We start from the raw sequence: 22,848 nt of genomic DNA on the forward strand, positions 1-22,848 counted from the left end.
CCCTGCACTGCTTGACAAAGGTGTGAATCAGGGCTCTGTGTGAGACACCACAGCTGGCAAAGTCATTGTCGAATTGTCAGGGCCCTTTGGCACATTGTTCAGTGACTTGCTGTGATTATATTGTCAGATCACTTTTGAGCTGTGACGGCTGGCGGCAAAGACTTTGACAGAAAGCCAGGAAGGAGTTTAACACCTCACACTACCGGTGGCAGTCTCCCCGTTAGGCAGTTAGCAGTGGTTAGTGCTGCAAGAATGGCAAATGGCAGTGACGCACAGAACTCTGAGCTGCTCTGCTCTGCAACTGGCACTACATAAACACAAACATGACTGCACACACACAACCACACAGAGAGCCACGCGACTGTGGTCTCCCAGTAATAGCTTTGTACCTCTTGGGGCCTTGCGCTGACCGTTCCTGCTCTTATCTTTGTTTATGTGGAGGGTAGATCATCATGTACGACTGTGTGTGAGTGCCTGTGCACAAACCCCTTGCAGTAAGGTTGTTTAAAGTGCACATGTGAGTAAGAATGCAAGTATGTGTATGTGTGTGCATGTGTGTGCGTGCCGGGGAGGTGATAAGGCAGTGCCTGGCACCAAAGCACCAGTTGGCAATGAGCCTTAGATCCTGAAGATGAGAGCGCAAGACTTGTGTTAGCGTACACATACACACACACACACATACAGTGTAAACCAGAGGTTAGGTGGAGACAACACAGAGGAGAACATGCCACAAGTACTTACTGGAGCATGTGCCTACGCCTGAATATGTGTGTTTGTGTGTGCTTAGCCTGCATGCATGTGTCTGCACACACTGGGGTCAGTCACCTGTAGCAGGCTATTGATCTTCCTTCTTCAGAAGGCCCTGTTGTCTTTGTTGATTACTGCCTTTGCCTTCCAACACACACAGATACACACACACACACACACACACACACACACACACACACACACACACACACACACACACACACACACACACACACACACACACACACACACACACACACACTTTAAAGGTAGAGTTGTGGGAGACTATGACTTAGCTCTGCGTCTTCTACAAAAAAAAAAAAAAAAACAGGACTAGAAAAGTCTCAGAAACGCAACTGGCAGGCTAAGCGGCAAGTGCTGGGAACTGATGTATCACTGAGTGTTAAACCATCATTTCTGGTGACCCTATATCATATCCTGTCTACGCCTGCGGCACTCAGCCCACAGAGAGCAGTGTGCCAGTGACAGCACGGCTCACTTGGTGGTCCCAGCACTCAGCCACTTACCCATTTAATAAGACAGTCTTTAAGAGGACGGAGCCAAGCATATGCACGGTGCTGGTAGAGATTTTTCTTTTTTTCCCCCCACTTTTACAAGAGCCCTTTTTGTAGGAGGCCCAGGGGCTGGCATTCACCGAGGCTCTGTGCGTGTGTGTGTGTGTCTTAGTTAGGTATCCATTTATTATCCATTTATTACTACTATTAGTCCCCTTTTCTTGCTCTCTCTCTCACTCTCCTTCACCTTAGTGAAATTCTAATAAACAATCAGGGTAGCACCATGCTGAGATGCCCTATAATGGGCTCCTAATTAGCCTCTCCAAACACAGAGAGCGGCTGCTTCACGCCTCGTTTTCTGCACTCATCTGCGCAAAACTGGATGAATTGATTCCATTTGCTCGCCACTTAATGCACTGATTGTTTATTGGCATGGCTGGGGATAAAAACAAACAAACAAACAAAAAATGTCTTTAAGCTCGCAACGCATGCTAATACTAATCACCATTAAAAACAGGCTGACCTACGAGGGAATTCAACTGACTTTGAAGTTTCTTGGGTCCTTCTCCTTCACACCGAGGCTTCCCCCCTCCCTACTCGCATCCTCCTCCTCCTCTCCTCAACCCCTCTGTCCACCTCTCCTCTCCTGTCTGAGGTGAAGTGAAGCCAGACCAATTGGTAGAGGAGAGGCAGTGTCTTTCTTTAGAGCAGAGACAGAGGGGGAGAGTAAAAATGAGGATGTGTGGAGGGTGAGGGCAGTCATCACCTTCCCCTCACACCTGCATGACAAGTCATCCTGCTTAATAAAGGCGCTCATGCACAACACGTCGGCGAGAGGGAGAGAGAGAGAGAAAAAAGAGATGAGGTTTTACAACAAGCGAGTGAAAATAAAAATATATAGAGTAAGAGACTATGTGAGGTGGAATTTAAAATAAGGCGCCACTTAAGTCTAAAAATGAGACGCTCCATTATGTTTCAGCACCTATCCCACATTATTTTGTATTCTGCGGTGAACTTCCACAGGTGTCTCAGCACTGGTGTCGGTTCACGGTGAGGTCAGTCAACCTTTTAACCACCACCACACAACATGGAGGTACAGTACCGGCTGTGTCCTTTTTGCCAGTGACACCACAGTATCACGTAGAAAACACAGGAAGTCAAACACAGCTGGAGCCATCGGTGAAAGACGAGACGGTGACAGACATGGCGCAAAGCACAACCACAGCAGTCATCGGTGTGTGGTTCACCAGCATGTGTGTGTGTCTGTATACTGTATGTGTGTGTGTGTGTGTGTGTGTGTGAGGTCCTTCAGTGTGTGTCACACTCTTCTCCCTCCACCAGTCTGCCTTGCTCATTTCCTCCACAGGCTGCCTCCCTGCTACTTTATGAGTGAGAGCTTCTACAGCTCTCACCTCAGGACACACTTCAGTGTCTAAATGTTTCCATTTGTGGGGGAAGTGACACACATTCACTCACACCGCAGGGCACCTACCCATAACTAACCATCTTGCACACAAGCAGCAGTGAATCATGAAAGTGATTGGTTAAAATTTGCACTCTCTCTATGTGTGTGCGTGTGTGCATGGGTGGATATATTTTTGAGCCTTAGAAAGTACAGCATGTGTGAGTGTTGTGCACAATTTTGGCATCTCAAGTGGTATTTAGAGTGTACATATACTTTCAGCTGCTATATTAAGGATCAGTCATAGTGTGGGTGAGCAGCTCAGGACATATCTGCTGTGTATCTACTGGTATTATTCATTATTTGCACCAGATTTTTGAGATGCTCTTTTCTGTTTGAAACACTTATTTATTTTTCTATCTAAGCAGGGACCCCTGAGAATGACTACAGTCCCAAATCACCACTTAAACTACACAAGTGATTTCCACCACACTCCCAAACAATGCTGTGCGACAATCAATGCAGGATCAGGGTCTCTTGTGCAGATCGATACGGTGGAGTTCTGCTAGACAAACCAGTGCTGCACGAGATCAACACCTTCCCACACTATCATTAGTGTCGCTGACCTTGAAGTAAAATTCAATTTCCCTCTGCAGCAACAAACCCCCGTAGCCCCCTGAAAAGCCACTTCAGAATTCAGAAGCCATTTCCGCCTTCCAGCGCAGGCGAGACAGGATATTATAACTTATGAAAAAGGATATATGGAGCGAGGGATGCCGATAGAAAGAGAGGGATTCTGTTTGAGGAGGTAATTATAACATGGCCCTCTTTGAAAAGTAAAGAGGGCAGAGCCTGGCAGAGGTAAATAAAAATTCCTGATAAGCAGGCTGGCACATTTCCAGTTTCAATTAGGGTACGTGGCTGACTATGAGAGTCTCCCATGGGGAGCTTCAGCTGCACCGGGGCGGCAGCGAGGACCTGTTGAGGGAATTCTCCCAGGGGCATGGACACTGGGTAAAAAGAGAAAGGCAAATGTGCAGTGAGAGAACCAGAGATCCCATTACACTGATCAGTGTAGTGCATATCACATGGAGCAGGCGAGGAGGAGGGAGGAACAGGGTGTTCAGAGGGGATGAGGAGAAAGAGAGCACCCCATTAATACAGGCAGAATATTCCTTTTTATTCTAATTATGACATGCCAGTGGAACTTAAGAGGGGAGAAGAAAAGCACTGGTGGCCCCTTCTCTTCGCCAAGAGGTGGACAGAGATAGCTGCTTTTCTCGGATATAGATTGAAAGTGAATAGTGTGTGCTGGGGTGTGGTGGGGGTCATGGGAAGAGATGCAACCGGTGAATCAAACCAGCATCTCGGATAAAGCTGTAGGATTGGCTACGAGGCTTTGAAGTCAGCCTTATCATGGGGATTTGAGAGGGAAATGGGTAAGAAGGTGGCGCTCATATACTCTGTCTGTGTGTGTGTATATGTGTGTGTGTGTAGCCTAGCAGAGTCTAGTTTGATCAAACCCCTACTGGGATCCCACGGGAGCCCCTAGACCTGACCATGTATGTTAAACATATCATTTTCACTTCCCATGTTTGCCCTGCACAGCACGTTAACTCCCCAATCAGATTTTATTAGCGCACCCCCTACACACACACACTCTCACTCCCATATGTTTCGGCATGGAATATTCATGATCTTTATTTGACCTTCTAATTTGACCAGATATGGGGTCACCCATCCTAAGTTTAAATAACATTTTTGAAATATACATGTGGCCACCAAGCATGTAATGGATGCATTAAAGGGATTTCAAAATGTGGTGTAATTACTTAAGTATCTCTCGAGAAGAAATTGACGTGTGTATTGGCTCTTTATCATGTTCGGTGATGCAGCATCCATGATCCTAGACTGTAGTGTATGAACTGCTGCTGCAGGCCTGCTCTGCATGTAATATAATTCGAGTTTGAAAATTATGGTTTTAATCAGCAAACAGCTCCCTTAACCTTAATAAAAGACTGCAGTGTTAATGCTAGCAGGGAAAGATAATACTACAGTCTTCCACTGTACACTAACTGTGTGTGTGTGTGTGTGTGTGTGTGTGTGTGTGTGTGTGTGTGCAGTTAGTAAAAAGCCAAATTAAGCTTCTTTTTTTTTTACATTTATGAGGCAGACGGTAAAGAGTCAAACCACAGAAAGTGTTTGATTTAAGAAGAGAACAACAGTGTTTAATGCAGCTGTAGCAATGATGTCACTTTGAAACAGCTAAGTAAAGGGAAATAGCAAACCACAGCACTGTACTATAGTTCATAACAGCCAAGACCAGAGTACACACACTGAGAAAACATTTTTTAATTCTCTGCTGAAGACAGAAGTGACTAAGAGATGACAGTGGAAGCTGAGTGGTGAGAGGCTGAAAATGACCACACGTGGACAGGACATTATATATAAAGAAGACGAAGGACAGTATGATTAAACTGTGTGAACGCATGACACACACACACACACACACACAAGGATTTGATCATGCACTAGCAGTTACAGCACACACCTCTGTCGTGTCCCTGTAGCCCTGGTATTACCTAAACACCTTGAAAGCTAAAAAGGATCCAAACCTCACCTCAGGCCTTTTTGTAACCAAAGAAACCGAATAACACAGAAAAACAAATGCACTTCTGCCTATTAAACGCAATGCCCCTCAAAATACAGTTCAACACATGGGGATTCAGAGGAACAAAAAGATGACCCCTGAAAAAAAAGGATTTCATTTGCTCCTCTTTGGGAGTAATTTTCTTTTCAACCTCCACTCCTTAGCATGTGCAAAGGTGTTATAAGTATATAAAACCGAGCAGACAAACTGGTTTCATACCAATATTTATCGCACATTTTCCCTCAATTTTAAAATTGCATCAGCTTGTGAGGCCTTGTACAATCTATGGTGAAATTCAGACCTCCTTCCAAATCCAATATAAGGGGAATTATTCCCCAAATTCCTGCATACAACGTAACCTGCTCATAACCTTGCTTCTCCAGCTTGAATTCATTTGAGGCTCGGGTTCAGGATTCAAAAGCGAGGGACTGAGGATTTGGCCTGGGCAGGACTTTGTGTAAGGAGCTGGCTGTAAGCTTTGCAAGCTGTGAGAAAAAGTGACAGTGAAGACGCCAACGCTTTCTGAAAACATTACATGATTTGTTTTAGATTGTTTGTTGTGATATGATGCATGCTGGATTGGATATTTCTTGATGATAATGCTGTGGGTTTTTTTTTTATAAAATTGGTCATGTTATCAAATGGTTTAAATGCCTTGCTGATAATGCTCCTCTACCTTTCTCTGACTGATCCCCTAATCTGAAATCACATTCTTTTATCTCTGGCTTACTTAGAAGTGAGCGATCGAGAATAAGAAGGGAGAAGACACCCTTAAGAGCACCAGGCAGGACAAGTGTGTGTGTGCGCGTCTGTGTGTGTGTGTGCGGGTGGGGGGAGTTGGGTAAGAATCACCTTGATTCAGTACACCGGCCCTCTTTGAAGTGCTTGGAGCCCAGCACGGCCAGCACAGAGCCAACCGTAAGCCTTCCAGCAAAAATCGAGCCTGACCTCCCCACCAAATCATAACCATATGAACGTAAGAATTTCCACCTTAGGAGAATGCTCTCTCCCCCGTCCATCTCCCAGGGTGAGGCATTAAGTAGTGATAACAGAAAACAGGTTCTGAGAGAAGGGGAGGCACTGGGAGGTGATGGAGGGTGGAGAGGAGGAGAGGAGGACAGGAGGAAAATAGGGGTTACAAGTGTGCCGTATGGAGGAGATTGGAGAAGGGGATTGTGTCCAAAAAATGTTGTTGCACGGAGCCTGACTACCTAAAATGGAAGTTTCTCAGGCGAGGATCAAGAGATATGGTGCCCTTCACAGTTGACAGAGTGAGAGACAGAAAACGGAGAGGGGGAGTGCAGTGAGGGGAGAAAAAAAAAGAGAGACAGAAATGTTGAAATGTGACTCTAACTCAATAAATACCTTTCTTAACCACGATAGAGAAGCCGAGTGGTACCTTGACAAAGGCCTCAGGACCCACCTGCAACTGGAAATGGTTTCCTGTCTTACACAAACGCTGTTGCACCCTAATCCATGTAATTACATCTCATATTCCACATGTGTAAGTACACATGTACAACATTACAGTCACAAGGTTTTTTTAAATAGGAGCACAGCCCCCCTGCAGACCTCCAGAGCTACCTCCTGTGTTCCTGCTCATTAGAGAAACAATATATTTGCCATACAAGGAGATACATAACCAGAAATGTAAGGATATCGTTTTACTGCATTAATAACTTTAAACACACTCGTGTGCCCGGGCATCTGCCACTGAAACAAAGCCTGTGTTAGACCAGTGTGATTTCGTTGATGTGTGTGTGCCTGATAGTTTAAATAAGCCTTCCTCCGAGTGTGTGTGCAATTAGGGTTAAGTCTGTTTGTGTGTGTACAGTATGTGTGTGTGTGGTTGCGTGGCGGTGGTGGGGGTTGTTAGCGGTTCCATCTGGGTCTCCTGGAAGCCGTGTGGAGTCAGGAAAACCGCATCTCATAAAAGTGGAGGCAGCCCAATGTTCTACAAGGACAGAACATTACTGAGAATGTCGCTCAGGAAAACCCTGGGCTTCGGTCCATATGTTGGCTGCAAAGGCGATGTCTCTCTCTCTCTCTTTCTTTCTCTTTCCACTCATTCTCTCCCTCTCTACTTATTTTTCACTTGGTAAGGGATAAGAAAGAGGAAGACAAAATAGACAGTGTGGAGTGTGGGAGACAGAGGCTGAGACAGAGAGACAGGAGCCAGTACTGATAGCAATTCCATCTGTCTGTATCGAACAGAGGAGTGAGCAGTGACAGGCTGCGGGATGGGGTGGAGGCGGGAGGGCATCTGGTGCACATTGGCTGTGGGTCTGTCTGGAAACAACCATGGGAGAGGAGAGAGGGATGAGTAGAGGGAGGGAGCGAGGGAGCAAAGGATGAAGGGCTGAGGAGTGGAGAAGGTAAAAGTCCTGCCAAAGTGAAGGGCAAGGAATTCTGGCAACGAATAAATGTGTCTATGTTGTTCACATAATGCCGCGGATTGAACTTGAAGTCAGGGGGATAGGGGTGAAATAGCAGAGAAATAAAGCAGTGTAAAGGGGAGAATAAAACACAGAGATACACACATTACTCTGTCATCACTATCAGGTGGAAATCTTAAGTTCTGACCATTTGCGGGTTTTCAGAAAAGTTGATAAATTTCTTTGAACTCTTTGACTCGCACAACCCTTTCTAAAACTGTAGCACGGATTCTTAAAAAGTCTTGAAAGGCGTTGAATTTATTAATCCAAAAATAAGACCTTAAATTGTATTAGAATTTCTTAAATTAATCTTTGAAAAGACATGTCAGGTATTATTTAATAATTGTTATTTCTGATGTTGCATTGTAAAATCTTAAAATAATTGCTAACATCTTTTTTTTTTTTTTTTTTTTTTTAATGAACGCCTCTTGCATTCATGTCATGTGGATCAGGATAGTGGAGCTATCAACACTTGTGCTTTTATTTTATTTTTTGCAGCCGGCTTGCAGCACACCTGAAACCAGAGGAAGGCAATGCATAAGTGGCTCCATCTACTTTATGCAAAAAGTTTTTCAAATTCGGCCTGATGGGAATCAAGGCAGTGAAATCCCACATGCAGAGGGGGAAACACAAACGAGAACATGCTAACAAACAGCAGGTACTTCCTAGTTCTGTTCTACCCTTGTCTCCCACACAAGGCAAAAAGTTGTGTTTTATAATTTAATAAACATGTGGGCAAAATAGTTGCAAACCCTAAGGAATTACTTTTTTTTGTTATTGTAAAATTGGTCTTAAATTTCAGTCAGATGAGCATTTAAGGGCTGTTTAAGGGCTTAAACAGTCTTGAATCTAAGTTATCTTAAGTTGCAGGACCCCTGAACTGTCTTAAGATAGATGGATAGATAGATAGACATATTCACCAACACACACTTGCTCATCACATCAGTCTCATGATCACATACACACATTCATTAAGCCTTAACAAAAGGCTGTTTTACTTTGTACTTAAAAAGATTTAATTTCGAGGTCAGCCAATTCTGTTCCTTTTTGTTTTCAGTTACTATTTAATGTAATTTAATTAATACGTGTATTTCAATGTAGAGTATGTGTATGCAGAAAATTGTACCAGATATTAATAAAAAAGTTTTTACACGTATAACAAATTGCTTAAACTGAACAAGTAATGGAGAGCTGTGATCGACTGAAGCAAAATGAGCCGCAGATCCCACTTTGCTAACAAAACTGATCAAACCAACAAAACCATATATTTTTTACAAAGTAAAGTTTGCTGTGTGAGTTTTCAGGATAATCTATTTATGTAACATTTCTCAGAAAACAAGCCAGCTACTGTGGTGGTAAGGGACACTGCAAAGGTCATTAAATAAGTTTTAAACTCCTGAAGATGTGACGACAGGCGGTTATTCTCCTCTGGCAGCAGGAATGTGTTTATTGGGAACTTCTAGACTCGTTCTATTATTAGTGTGCAGATGCGTGGTTGGGTAAACACAAACCTGCATTTGTATATGGAAATAACCCACTGTAGCTACTGTCTGTGTGGACTCGCTGGCATGTAAGTGTGTTAATGCTATAAGAGAGCGGTTTGTGGACTGAAGGTCAGGTTTATAGAAGGATGAAACGGGAGAGGGAGAGAAAGACAATCATTCATTTTAATGGTTATTGATGTCATATATAATTCCCCTCCTTTACAAATCAAAATTCCAACCACTTGATAAGCCATTGCGCTTTTAATAATATCGATTAATTTCTTCACTTTAAGGAGCCTATTACAAAGATAAATTGCACAGTGTACGCATATTTAGTCACACCTCTACGATGTATTTGATTTTTTTTATGAGGGGAATGGCAGAGAGGACGGAAGAGGGCAAAGTTTATCTGGGTGTTGACATAAGTTAATTCTGTCTGTAAATTACAACTAAAACTATATGGTGACATATTTGTAGCATTACTTTAATGTGAAAAGTTGCAGGATAATGTGAACTGGATTACAGTGGTGACAGTGATGATAGTTAGCTTGAATACATTGGTGCTAATGTGGGAATGTCAACATGAGCGTGAGCAGGGTGGTGATGAGACAACACCGATGAACAAAGTTTAAAGTGTTGGATCACGCCTGCTTTGTGTGCCGAAAAAGAGCAGCATATCCTAACTGTCCTCATCGAACCAGGTGGGTCTCGATGATCTTAACCTGCTCAGCACTATCCAGGTGGAGTAAGCACAGCAAGAGGCATCCACAGAGAGATGCACCGAAATCACAGTTAACACGACTGAAGACAGATTTGGTTTGTGTGATTTATACTTGAGGAATATATGAAAATGAGAAGATGTACGCTGATTTTTGCCTCAGCTGGGAGGCAGGTCAGTGGCTGCCACAAACACTTCATTAAATTATAACACAAACAATAGAAAGGTGTCATAAAAGAGGTGTAATACATGACTTTGTCCAATGAAAACTCATGAAACAGTTACCAGTTTCACAATAAACCCCAGTAAAAACCCTGTCAGTATGTATCACTGTTCCAAATTTGAAATATTATTAAAACTGTTTTTGATTAATGCGCTTTAAAAAAACACTGGTAAATACTGTCCAGCATCAACCAGAGTCAGCAACAGTCTCCCAGATGCAGGCGCAGCATGCAACATGGGTTTGTTTTGCTACTCCCTTGTTTACAGAGTGGGCGTGCAGCAGACAAACCCAGTGGTGCTACTGGTCCCTTGTCCTCATGTTCAGGGACACAGACACTCAAGCAAGCATATTAAAGACAGATATTAAAGACAGTGTTATTATTTTAATGTTTATGCTGCCGAAAAGTTCATAGTGCTGCTGTTTCTATTTGTGGTACCCTAATACTAGTGATAACAGTGATAATTTTGGTCACTATAATGTTTATATGAAATTTTCAGACCGTTTTATCTAGTTTCTAGCTCTGTAGGCCTGCTAGCTTTTTAGCCTCCTTTAAAACTGTGTCACAAATAGAGAGGGAATGTGTTGGTCTGAAGGCAAAATGATGCCAAGCTGTTTTTTTCTTTCTATATGATTGGTCAAATATAAGTGTGTGTTTTCCTTCCTGCTGCGCTGCATACATTCAGGTGGTCAGGCATCAGAGGAGCCGCAGGTATACTCTGTCAGCTCAGTGTCCTGAGTTCTCTGGCGCATCACTGACACCCATACACACTGACACCCAGCAAACACAATGCACCAAACACACATTTTTAAATTCATTGTGACACATGGTGACATAGCAGCAGAGAAAAAGTAAAAGGCAGATGACAATAGGGAAGAAAACAAAAGTGAAGAGAGGCTTCATTAGAACATAATTTAGAAAAAGGGGATGTGTTCGCTGGGTAATTATAGTGATTTATAGCATGTCTCATTAAAATAGAAATCAGCATGATCACTTCGGTGCCCTAAACACTTTAATTCAAATCCTAAATCAGTGCGAGCGAGCGTTTGACTGCAAGGATCACGGTGATGTAATTTATCATCAAATGATGTCCCCTGACATCAATATCAAAAAGACAACTTATTATCTATCATCTGCAATACTGTTCTCTCCATTTTATCTCTCATTTAGTGCGGCGCGGTGGTGGGGAACAAACCCCTGACACAAAGCGTTGCCCGGAGGCTCAAGGAAGATGATTGAATTTCATAGCTACTTACAGGCTAATAGGGCCGTACAATGACTACTTACTGTCCTTAAGTGACTGGCTGCTTCTCGCCGGCCGCGGCCCCTTTGAAGCCCTTCTGAGGAGATCTAGAGGATTTAGCCAGTAGCGTGACATGAGGCTGAGCAGTTGAGCAACGGTGCTCCCACCAGCTGACTATTAGAGCCAGCTGATATAAACACAGAGACTACGACTATGAGAACCACAGTGCTCCAACGGTTACTCAATACGAGGCTTTCTCACACTGTAGATTTGGAGCGTTTAGCTTTCTCAGGGAAAATATTGAATTGGTTTTTTTTTTCTATTTTTAGAGCTGAAACTGTCTGTTATGAAGTTGTTCAAAAAATGTAATTAATAAGCATTTAAATAAACATTTTTGATAGGTGATTAATTATTTTAGCTGTGTAATCAGCCAAAAATGCCAAATATCTTCTGCAAATCTGTTCCTTATCTGTGTTTAATTATTTCAAATGGAAATTTTTTGGACTCAAAACATTTGAAGATGTCGCCTTGGGTGCTCAGAACTTTAAAAGGCCATTTTCTACAATTTATTTATTTATTTATTTAATAGTCTGAACCATTAGTCAGTTAAACAAAAAGATGCAAAACAGATTTATTGATTATAAAAAAGTTTCAGTTAGAAAAAATGAAGCAAATATGTTAAAGTAAGAACAGAGCAACCTATGTTAAATTACTGAATTTATAATATAATTTAAAACTGGAGAGATTATATTTCTTTAATTTTCTACATTTTCAGATATTCATATTTTTAACATATTTTAACTCACTAACTTTTGTAAAACTTCTCAACTGTAATGTCAAACGGCACAGTTTTTCCTTTATTACTGTAGTTCCAAAACACTGTTGGGTTGTTATTGTTTATTTTCTACGTGTGTGTGTGTGTGTGTGTGTGTGTGTGAGAGAGCGTGTGTGTGTGTGTGTGTTAAGAGAAAGGGAATGGGTCTGCGAGCACTTTGCTCACAGAAGCTGTTTCCACATACAAACCACCCTCTCCTCACCATGCTGTTCCACTTACACTCTTGGAACACTAAACCAAATACGCATACAGATAAGCACATGTGCACACAACATAGCACACACACACACACACACACACTAACCACATACACATGTTCACTTGCTCTTAACTAATTCATTCAGGAACACTTTGGTTTGGGTTTCAACACCAAAACCTCCGTACCTTTGATTGAGAAATGTGTCTGACTGCAATTATATAGGAGGGAGCGGTGGAGGGAAGAATGGATGGAGAGAGGAAACGCACTACAGTGGTTTTATAGTTTGCTGGCGTGACATTTTTCTCCCCTTTTTTTTTTTTTTTTTTTCATCCCTTTCCTTTTTCCAGCAGAGGGGCATAGTGTTGACAGGGCAGGAAAAGGGGGCAGTCTAAAGTAGAAGTAACAGCAGGGAAAAGCTGAAGAAAATGGATGGGCAATGGGACTGAAGTGGCCTAGATTGTCACTATTGTGCTTGTGATCAATACCTCTCAAAATAACTGCAATGCTGAAGAAATGGTGAGAGCGTGATGGTTGTGACCACTGTGGACATTATCCCCACTCTCAAGAATCACTGGAAATTGCAGGGAAATATAAAAGCACGTGCAGGGATGCATTTGTAAGCAGAGCGTACGCGCCACTAATATTTGGTCATTTACACTAAACCCATATGATGCTTTACATGTGTTCGGAACTGTAGCATGCGCGCTGGTCACTGACCTGCAGTATGTAGCCCCTGACGTAGTCTCGGAGGGTCCAGCCCAGGCCGTGCAGGATGTGCAGCACCTCCTCCTGCTTCAGCACTGAGAAGAGGCGGTCGAGCAGGATCTTGAGCCTGACTGGCACGGCCTGGGTGCCGTACAGCATCAGGCTGCTGATGTCGAACACCACATTGGACTGAACGATCTCCACCTGGGTCGGGTGGTACAGGTGCTGGGTGCTGAGCTTGTCCAGAGCTGAGTGAATCAGCAGGTGACAAGGGGGGAGAAAGAAGAGAAAGTGCACACACAGACAAGCCTGGTTAATGACTATCAAGTTTCCCTCTCATCTCAAATCTTCCTTCGGAGGCTACTGCTCGGTCAGCACTAGCTGATAAGAACATATCAATCAGATAAAAGCAATGACATTAATGTAATTATCGGCCATTCTTTCTGTTTAATCTAATCTCTTGCACTTTCACATTACGCTGCAGTTACATCTCCCTTTTTATGTGCCTCTTCTGTCTCCATCTCAACCCCAACCTGCAGCACACCCATCCTGTTTTGTCTCAAATCTTAATTCTTTCTGTTTGTGGCTGGACCTGCGATTCTTGTTGTATGACTTTTTTATCTCATAATCATGCATGTGCACAAATGGTTTATGTCAGGGGTCTTCAAAGTTTTTCAGGCCAAGGACCCTCAAGCTAAAAAAGAGAAGGAGGGTTGTGTGTAGAATAAGTTGAATATTCCTGGGCCTACAACAAGATGTGGGGCGGCCTCAAGTGCTGTGACTGAACATACCTTTTATGGTGCTAACAATGCTAAGCTATTAAATAATAATATACATCATGTTTTAATGCTGAACATGTCTTTGGAAGGCACAGTGATTTAGCGTAGGCTAGCTAGCTCACATGACTGCTGGAGGATTTAAGGGGAACAGTTAGCACATCATCACAGTTGTGTACTGTAAATCAAATGGGAATAGGCCAATTTATCTTTTGACTCATGTTTATTTTCAGACATATTTTAATTTTTTCCCCAAACAAAACAAAGAAATATATATATAAAACAATAATTTGGCAGTCCCTCTGCAGTAATTTTAAAGGCCCTTAAGGGGTCACGGACCCCCTGTTGAGGACCCATTGTTTATTTATTATGAAGTCAAGGATGTAGGTGTGCTTTTAAAAGTGGGGGAGGAGGGAAACAGTCAAACCAGAAACCAAAAATAAAAAAAGAAAGAAAAGAAAAGGTGTTATTTTTCTGTATTTATATGTGTATCAATCTGCTGTAGCAAATAACGTATTAAATTAGTTACCATGCTTTTATAATAATGTTCGTATAACAACAGCTCTTTAAATCACTGCTTTATTAATACACAAATCCTACTTAGAAGCATGTTAGCTTCCCTTGACAGAGATCTGATACTGTCTGATTAATAATGATGCTGTTGTATTTTTATCTATCGACAAGAAATAGCACTGTCCTTAACTGTATTATGATGTTCAGAAGCATGTTTTAAGAAGAATATGGCAACACATGTTCACTGCTTTAACCAAAAAAATAATTCAGAGAAGATGAAAGCATTTGTCTCAGCACTGAGTCGTATCTTCAGTGTCTGTCAGACTGCATACAGACACAACAAACCTCCACAGTAGAACAGAGTAGCCTGTACTTTGCGGAGTGGCGCAAGTTAGGTTTTGTTATCGCCCCCCCTACTGTAACCTCAGTCACCTCTTTCTCCTCTCTGGCTGTCTGGGCGACACCTGGTCGACTCTCTCTTTCTTCCTCTCTGTCTCGATCCCTCTCTCTCACTCTCCCCCCTTACCTCATACCTCTCTCCTTTCCTCCCTCCCCCACTCCTCCCCCCCGCCTGTCTGGGTGACACCTGGTTGGGTCTCTCTCTGATCCTGGGACGGCTTTTTCCTGCTGACGAGGGCTTTGCCTGACAACACAGCGCAGCCAGACACGAACATAATAAAAAATGAAGAACTACTTGTCAGAGTCCCTGCCAATGCCGACATGAAATGAAAAGTGGGGGAGAGGAGAGATGGGCGCCTGACAGTTCAGAGGGAGAGATTAAAAAATAGTCAATGGGGTCCTGTGCGATCCGCTGAAGGGCCCATGGCTCGCTCTTGTGCGGACGCAAGCCAAACAGGTGTTTTCTTTTTTCTTTTTTCCCCTCCTCCTTCTCTTTGTACTTTCTTGCCTCCTCTCCCTTTTTTTTCTTATACCCGCGTGAAAAACTCATGAGGTGTGGTCTCTCGCTTCTCTATCTGTCTTGTGTTTTTTTGATCTAAAGGTGCAAAAACAAGACTTAAAAAGCAACAGAAAAAAAATACAGAAGCAAACAAAAATAGCAAAGGTACTTCAAGTATGGAAACAAGAAAAACCTTTGGATTTTAGTGCATTTGCAAAGAGAAGCTACTCTCCACTGCAAATTAAAAAAATAATACAAAACATAAAAGAATTGTGAGATGGCATTTGGGTTAATTTTCTGTACACAACAGAAAGTACAGATAAGTAGCTCTCTACTCTTCACAGCAAGACAAGGTTGTTTTTTAAGGATCTAAGTTCATATTTATTCATGCCATATTCAGAAACAACCACCACCCTAATAGTGAATGTACTCACCGTGAGCTACCCAGCCATGTTTGCACTGGTCACATGTTCGTAGGTGAATCTTCCCTGGCTGGAAACACTCACATGTGCAGTTCACCAGTGTGCAGCGAATGGCCTGCAGAGACAAAGGACAGAAGCAAATCCCACGTCAATGACAGCTCGAGTACAAAGGAGAGATGATAAAGCAAGGACTGAGAAAGAGCAGCGAGCGGTCATAAATACAAATAAGACAAGTCATTACTTTGTCCAAACTCTTACTTCAAAATGTGGCAGTTTTATTATGAAACACATCAGCAAATTTCCCAACTACTATCTCATTCCAATATATGAATCTGCCTCTGCATACTGTAATTTCCCAGAGTTCATGAGAACCGACAAAGGACTTCCCTTCCTGAAAATGCAAAAATGTAACTTGTTTTGACTGAGGCTCCATTACTCAACACTGGAGCTGCACTTAGACTGACCCCGGAAAGCTTTTAGTAGTGAGAGGTTAAGTGTCCAGACTTGACGAGGGCAACTCGGTACAGCACAATGCATCGTCTGCCTAAGCCTCCATAAAGGGCTGTTAAAAACTCTAACCCAAAAAAAAAAAAAAAATCTAGGTACATTTTGCTGGAGGTCATTTGATCCGTTAGATGTTTCACATTCTTCAAACAATAAAGAGACTGTGCGGCAGGGAGAAAACGTATGATATACACAGAAATCCTCGCAAATGAATACAGCTCTATCATCCAAATGAGTGCAGCAGCTGCAAGCCGTAAATTTCGCACTGACATGGAGAAACAAGAGGACAGAATGAAAGGAGTGAAAGGGGGAGTGAAAAGAGAAAATTAAATCAGAAACATGAATCTTAATAAGCATTGGCAGCCCTTTGTTTATGGACATTTTTTACATTATCAAGATGAATTGACGAATAAAGATAGTAACACTTCTGCAAACCTAAAGGGAGTCTGCAGCTGTAGGAGGCAAAAAAAACTGCTGAAACTGTTTCACTCTTAAAACACACTTATCTCTTTTTTAAATCAAATATTGTATTTCCTCAACGTTAACATGTAACGTCAGCATCTTAGCTGCTGAAGATAGAATAAAAAAGTTAATAGCTTGGTATAATAAACAGCAATTTCCCATGATAAGGATAATGTATTTTACATTTGGCACACGTGGTGTTGAGTCAGTGCCGATAACTGAGGGTGTTAATTCTTCAGGCTGTAAAGAAAAAAAAAACTGTAATCACTAAAATTACAGAGCAAAATAATTCAGGAATGCTTGAAGCAGGAAATCGGGTGTAGTGTAAGGTGACTGCTGTGTGGCTGCATATTTATTTTAACAGGGAAACCCTTATAATCCAGTGCTGAAGCAAAATGTTAAGGCAGTATCAGTAGAGATACATGTCTGTCTCTGACATGTACGAGACGGTGACAAAGACACCCCTCACACCAAAGCCCTACCTATCAGAGCATGGAACTTTATGAATTTACAAGCCGCACTAAACATGCTATCTCACATTGTCTCACTGTTATTCTTATAAGGTAGTGTTGTGACAATAATGTGACACGGACGTGCACACAAAGGGGTCGTAGGTTGGAGTCCATGTCTGCGCCAACAGCCTGTATTTCACAATGTCAGGATCAGTCGATCAGCACTTCCAGATAAAAAAGGATCGGCGGCACAGATCAGCCTTTCCGTCACAGGTCAATGCAGGTGTGATGACAGAATATGTGCACCAGTACTGGGTGCACATTCTGATGTTTAACAGAAGCAAATACCTAGTCTGTGGATTAGGCCAGTATCCTGTAATTCAGGATATAAAACTCAGCTCCCTCATAATCTACTAAAGGACCATAAAATCTATCACAACCCCCCTCCTGCGCGCCCTAAGGTGTCGTAAACCAGATTAGTAACCGGAGGTGTCAAAGTGAACATGGGCTAATCCGAGATTAAACGCAAAATTACACCACTTCTTACCATGTCACCTCACTGTTTGACACCGAATGAGACAGGAGACAGATTATTTGACTTTACACCATTTTTTAAACCCTCCAGGTGCGGGCATGGCAATCCTCATCGTGTGTGAGGATTACATGTCAGTTGGAGTGTACATACATTATGTACTGAGCTGACGTTCTTATCCACAGCAGTGTGCAATAAGCGAGTTCACCGCTCCCCTCAAGGACTCTGGCATAGCTGTCAATGAACAGTCATTGAGTGGCTGGGGTCAAACCTGTGACCTTTTAGATACTGGATAAACTCAGAAAACTGTTTTATAATGCTGTTCTCATCATTTACATGCGGTTTCCTATATGGTGTCATGAACTCAGAGACCCTCAGCACAGCCTACAATCTTGTCACAAGGTCTTAATTTATGATTAAAGATGCCTCAGTAATATATTTTTAAATTTAATCTATTGTTTACTGTGTTTAAATTGTCAGAAAACTGCTGTTGCACTGTTCTCGAAAGAAAATCAAACCTTAAATGATGTTTGGAGCTGACAGAATTAGTCCATTTATTCATAAGATGATTGATGGAAACTTAATCAAGTCATTTTCAAAGCAAAAATTTGTGCAATATTTTGGAATATGAAGACTTCACTTTGAGTTCTGGGAAATTGCGCCAGACTTTGTCGCTATTTACTGACACTTTATAGACCAGAAACAGTTGTATAAACTGCACAAATAGTTAGCAGATGAATTGATAATCAAAAGAATCTTTAGTTGCTGCCCTGATCACATTTTCACACTTGCCACTTTTCTCTGTTTCTTTGTGTGTCACCCCACCTTCAATTTTGCGTACGGCTCCATGTCAGATGTTTTTCCACATAAGAGTCTTTTATATAACTCTGCTTGCGTAAAGATTACCCAAATTTAGTACAGTGATGTCACACAACACAGCCCTTTTCTAATTACCTCTCCATGCAGCAGCGCTAACAGCAGCAGACGGAAATAAACAATTGGAAATATCAAATGCACCTCCGCTGTTTACGAGCTGGGGTCTGACAGCTGACAAGATAGTTAAGGGGCGTCTAATACGGCAATTAGAGCGTGCCACTGTCTGCGGGGCTGCTGCTGTGACAAGGCGCCCTCTAATCACTGACTTATTACGCTGGCTAGCAGCACCTCTCATATCTGGCCCATTAAGCAGACAGCAGCATTAAGAAGCATTAAAGCAGCACCCCCCCCCCCCCCCCCTCAACTGAGGAGGCACTGACGGGAGAAAAAGGGAGAGGACGTACTGTGCCTGTTATTTCTTGGGATTCATTTGCACATTGTTCCACATTCAGTTAGGAACATGTAAGAGAAGAGTAACGCAGGCGATGTTTGTGTTATGACGGCATCAGAATTGATCACACGCAATAAGATGAAAGATTACACACTGATTACAGAATTTTTAAACAGAGGCAGCAGATGGATGTCTCTGCGATGGCCATCAAAAACAACATCATCAAGGATGTGAGTTTGTCTGCGTGTGTCAGAGGAAACAATAAAGACAGAAGCATAAAGACTTCTTATGATTCTCACGTACTCAAAACTCTGCTGCTGTGGCCAGCATGGATCTGGGCTGCATTTGGCCGTGGTTTAACCTGTGTCTGGCCTGGGCTGGGTCAGGGACAAGTTTGGGCCCGGATCCCACCGCTACACTCGCACATATTTGTCACAGCAGGCGGGGGAGAAGGCTGTGTTATCTGAGGCCCCGGCCAGATACACAGCATTAGTCACTGTGCTAGCGTCTCGCCAGGGTTTCCTCTTTGGCTCACACAACTAAAGAGGACAACGGTGAGGAAAAGGACAGAGGGGTGTGTGTGTGTATGTGTGAGCGAGTGTGTGTGCGAGACTTCGTAAATCACTAGAAAAATGAGCAGCAAGAAAAGTGAAAGCTGTTAGTGAGTGAAGAAAATCCCACAATGCTGTAGCAATTAGACTCAGACAACAGTCAACACTCGCACACAGCTGCCGTGTTACCGCTATGGTCAACAACTTAACCTAGCTGCGTTCAGAAAGCATCATTTTCGGCCCTTATCTGGCTCAAGTGTGTGTGTGCATCTCACTGCTGGGTTTTGTTTAGCTGGAGGCTTGATGTTTCATGGATGTTTTGCTTGGCTCTCAGTCCCTGTCCCAGCCCAATTGTATAAACACTGACAGTCAGCGATGGCCAGCATCAGACTGGGGAGGACTCTCAATTAAAAGACTGTTAGCGGGACAGATGGACTGAAGAACTGCAGGAAAGAGGGGCTGCAGAACAAGATGGCTTCAGCCTGGACTCTTGTAGACGGGTCCAAAGAGCATTTTAAACAGACTGGGAAAGACATGGCCCAGAATCAATGCTGTTACATGCAAATGAGTCCAAGCAGCACATGTAGAGGTCATTAAAGACAGTGAAAAGCATGTCTGCAATCATGTGACTTTTATAATGTGTGAAATTCACATAGAGGGATAAGGAAGTGATAAATCCATAGACTGCATGAATTGGAAATAGAGAAATGTGACTACATCACAGGGTTGGATGAACCTGCCAGCAGCAGGTATCGTATGAAAACTGAAACTCATGTTGGATGTGATCCAAACAAAACAAAACTTGATTTTTTTCCACAACTTGACAAATTTCCCCTTCGTGGACATGCTCGCCATTACAAATTACCTCGTCCTCCAGACTTCCTGATATTACTAATGTTACACTGCGAGGCGATGAAAGTGTACAAGAGTCCAGTGGACTATTACTATTTTCTGTGTTGTTGTGTCCACTACAGAAACAACTGCCGCCTTGTTTTTGGCCGGGGGAGTAAATGTGCTTGAGTATAACTGTTTTTTTACATTTCAGTTCTGTACATGGATGCACCACTGTTTTATAATCTGGGTCGTGGCTTAAAACACAGAGAAACTGTCACAGCACATTGTAATTGCATCCAAGTCGAGGCAACTTTAACACTTTAATGTCAACATTTGACCTAACTTCACTCCTCTGTGGCTGTTTCTCACTAAGGTTTTTTTTTTTTTTTTTTTTTACCTCTCCCCTTTATGTCCTACTATTTTTGTGACTTAAGGGGGGCCCTGTTTTTTCCCAATCTGATTGATTGGAACAGCCATAAACGGCGCAAATCATAGTCATAAGTGCAGCGTTGGTAGTCTTCTAGGTGCCTGCCTTCCATCCAGACATCACACCAATATATGATGTCATACGCAGGGAAGCCGCTGGACATAATAAGTCCGATGAAACCACTGAACTGATGGTGATCCTAAACTAATATCCTGTACAACTGTTTTAATACCCTTTAATTTTTTCAGATTGATGTAACCGTATGCCACCAAAAACACCACTAAAACACCACTAGTCCCTTTCGGTCTCTCTGTATCCTCCCTTGACAGCGTACAATGGAAAGCCAACCCAGACAGCTGCTGGATGCTGGGTGGGTATTGTTCCTCCTACTTTAATTGAAACCTTTACCATGTTCAACACACAGCCACAGACCACATTTCTTGTTTGGTGAGTTAAGCAAAGCCGAGATTTAAATGAAAACCCTGTGTGTACGTGCGCATATGTGTGCGCCCTCGTCTTTGCAGCAGCAGCAGCAGCTTCGGATTTAAATTTGTCTCTGCTTAGGGTCACTGTAAAACACTGGGAGCATCTTGTCCTCTCTTCCACCCACAAGATATTATCTCATCCATGAGTTAGCTGCTGAAATGCTGTCAATTTCCTGCCAGAAATGTGCAGCCAACGTGTGGAGGAAAAGAGGCACAGCAGCTTTGCGTGTCATAAAACGAGGCCCTGGCTCCGTCAGATAGATCAGGACTTCACAATGTCCATATTGGAAACAGGTGACAAATAAAACACGGCGAATAAAGAAAGTCTTTGTAGTCAGACACAGCACGCCACAAAATACAGGGGAGCAAATACCTCATGCCAAGGCTAATTTTTGCTTGTTTGATTTTATACATTGGATTTGACTTGAAACAGAGCTTTCTTGCCTTACAAAGTGGTACAAAATAAACAACGATTAATCACTTGTGCACTGACTTCAGTGTAAAACTGTTACACTGAACAGGAGGAAACTGCAGTCCACAGAAAAGACTCGTGTCTTCCCTCTGAAATCCCCACAGTGTCAGGCCCGTCCTCCATGTCAGTTCTGGTTTTGAGCCCAGCGGCTGGCAGTCACAGAGCCAGAGGTCCCTGTCCTTTGTGCAGCTGTGCGTCTGGGCTTTGACACGGGGCAGAGCGACCAGAGCTATGCTAATGGGAACCAAATGGGGCGTGAGTCCCCGGTGGATTACAGAAGGAGAAGAGAAGCATGTGTTTTCATGTATTCATGTGGAGACCTGGGACCCCTCTCTTTTCTTCCTTTCTTTCTTCCTTCTCCTTTTCTTAAAGTCAAACAAATGGAAGCAGCCATGTCTGTTGTTTGCACGCACCCTTAATTAACGCTCCCTGTGACATGACAGATCTTGAGTTTCATTGTCAATCCGTACATCTGATCGTGGCCAAAAACTTACGGTGTTTAGATTTAGCACTTCTTAAAGGCGTTTTGGTAACTCACTGTAAACTACTTAGACTAACGTTGAAAAGGGCCAAATTTTGAAAATGACATTTGGAAATGAAGTGAGCAAGGTAAATAAACATTTAACAAAGACTGGGGAACAATAAAATTCATCTGTGAACATATTGTGTCTGCGAGACATAAGTTTCAGATGTTTGGCAGTGCCTCTCAGTCTTGTTGCACTTTGCTTTCACCTGCTCGTACTGGAACAAAATGTTGTCTTGATGAAGCACTGTTAGGTCCTTCTGACCCGAAGAATTAAGTGTCATAAGTTCATAAGCCTGCAAGACCCAATGCAGGGTTCTCGTGGATCCTAGAAAGTCTTAAAAGGCATCAAAATAAGTCTCTCAAATGTGTTATTTTGGTTCTGCAGGGGATTTACTGTCTGCTAACTAGCTGTCACTGTAGCCTGGATGACATGGGGGCGTTCCAGTGTTGGTAAAATGTTGGAATCCCAAATAGTAAGAAACCCAAAATCGCCAAGAAAACCTGCTGAAAAACACCAGTTATTTCGCAGTTCTGTTCTATCGTCATCTCCGCCATGAGGTGATGAGGTCATGT

At 42.7% G+C, this 22,848-nt stretch overlaps 1 protein-coding gene across 4 annotated transcripts in view; it reads right to left on the bottom strand.

Moving 5' to 3' along the window:
* bnc2 (basonuclin 2) overlaps positions 1-22,848 on the bottom strand; it is a 189,788-nt gene that overhangs the window by 34,225 nt on the left and 132,715 nt on the right. For all 4 annotated transcript variants that reach the window (XM_050043854.1, XM_050043853.1, XM_050043855.1 and 1 more), the window contains 2 exons: positions 15,776-15,878; positions 13,167-13,402 (listed from right to left, as the gene is read on the bottom strand). In XM_050043854.1, the coding sequence (XP_049899811.1) occupies positions 13,167-13,402; positions 15,776-15,878 (339 nt within the window). The remainder of the gene's footprint in view (positions 1-13,166; positions 13,403-15,775; positions 15,879-22,848) is intronic.

Source organism: Epinephelus moara, chromosome 5 (assembly GCF_006386435.1).
Source record: "Epinephelus moara isolate mb chromosome 5, YSFRI_EMoa_1.0, whole genome shotgun sequence".
Classification (NCBI taxonomy): Eukaryota; Metazoa; Chordata; class Actinopteri; order Perciformes; family Serranidae; genus Epinephelus; species Epinephelus moara.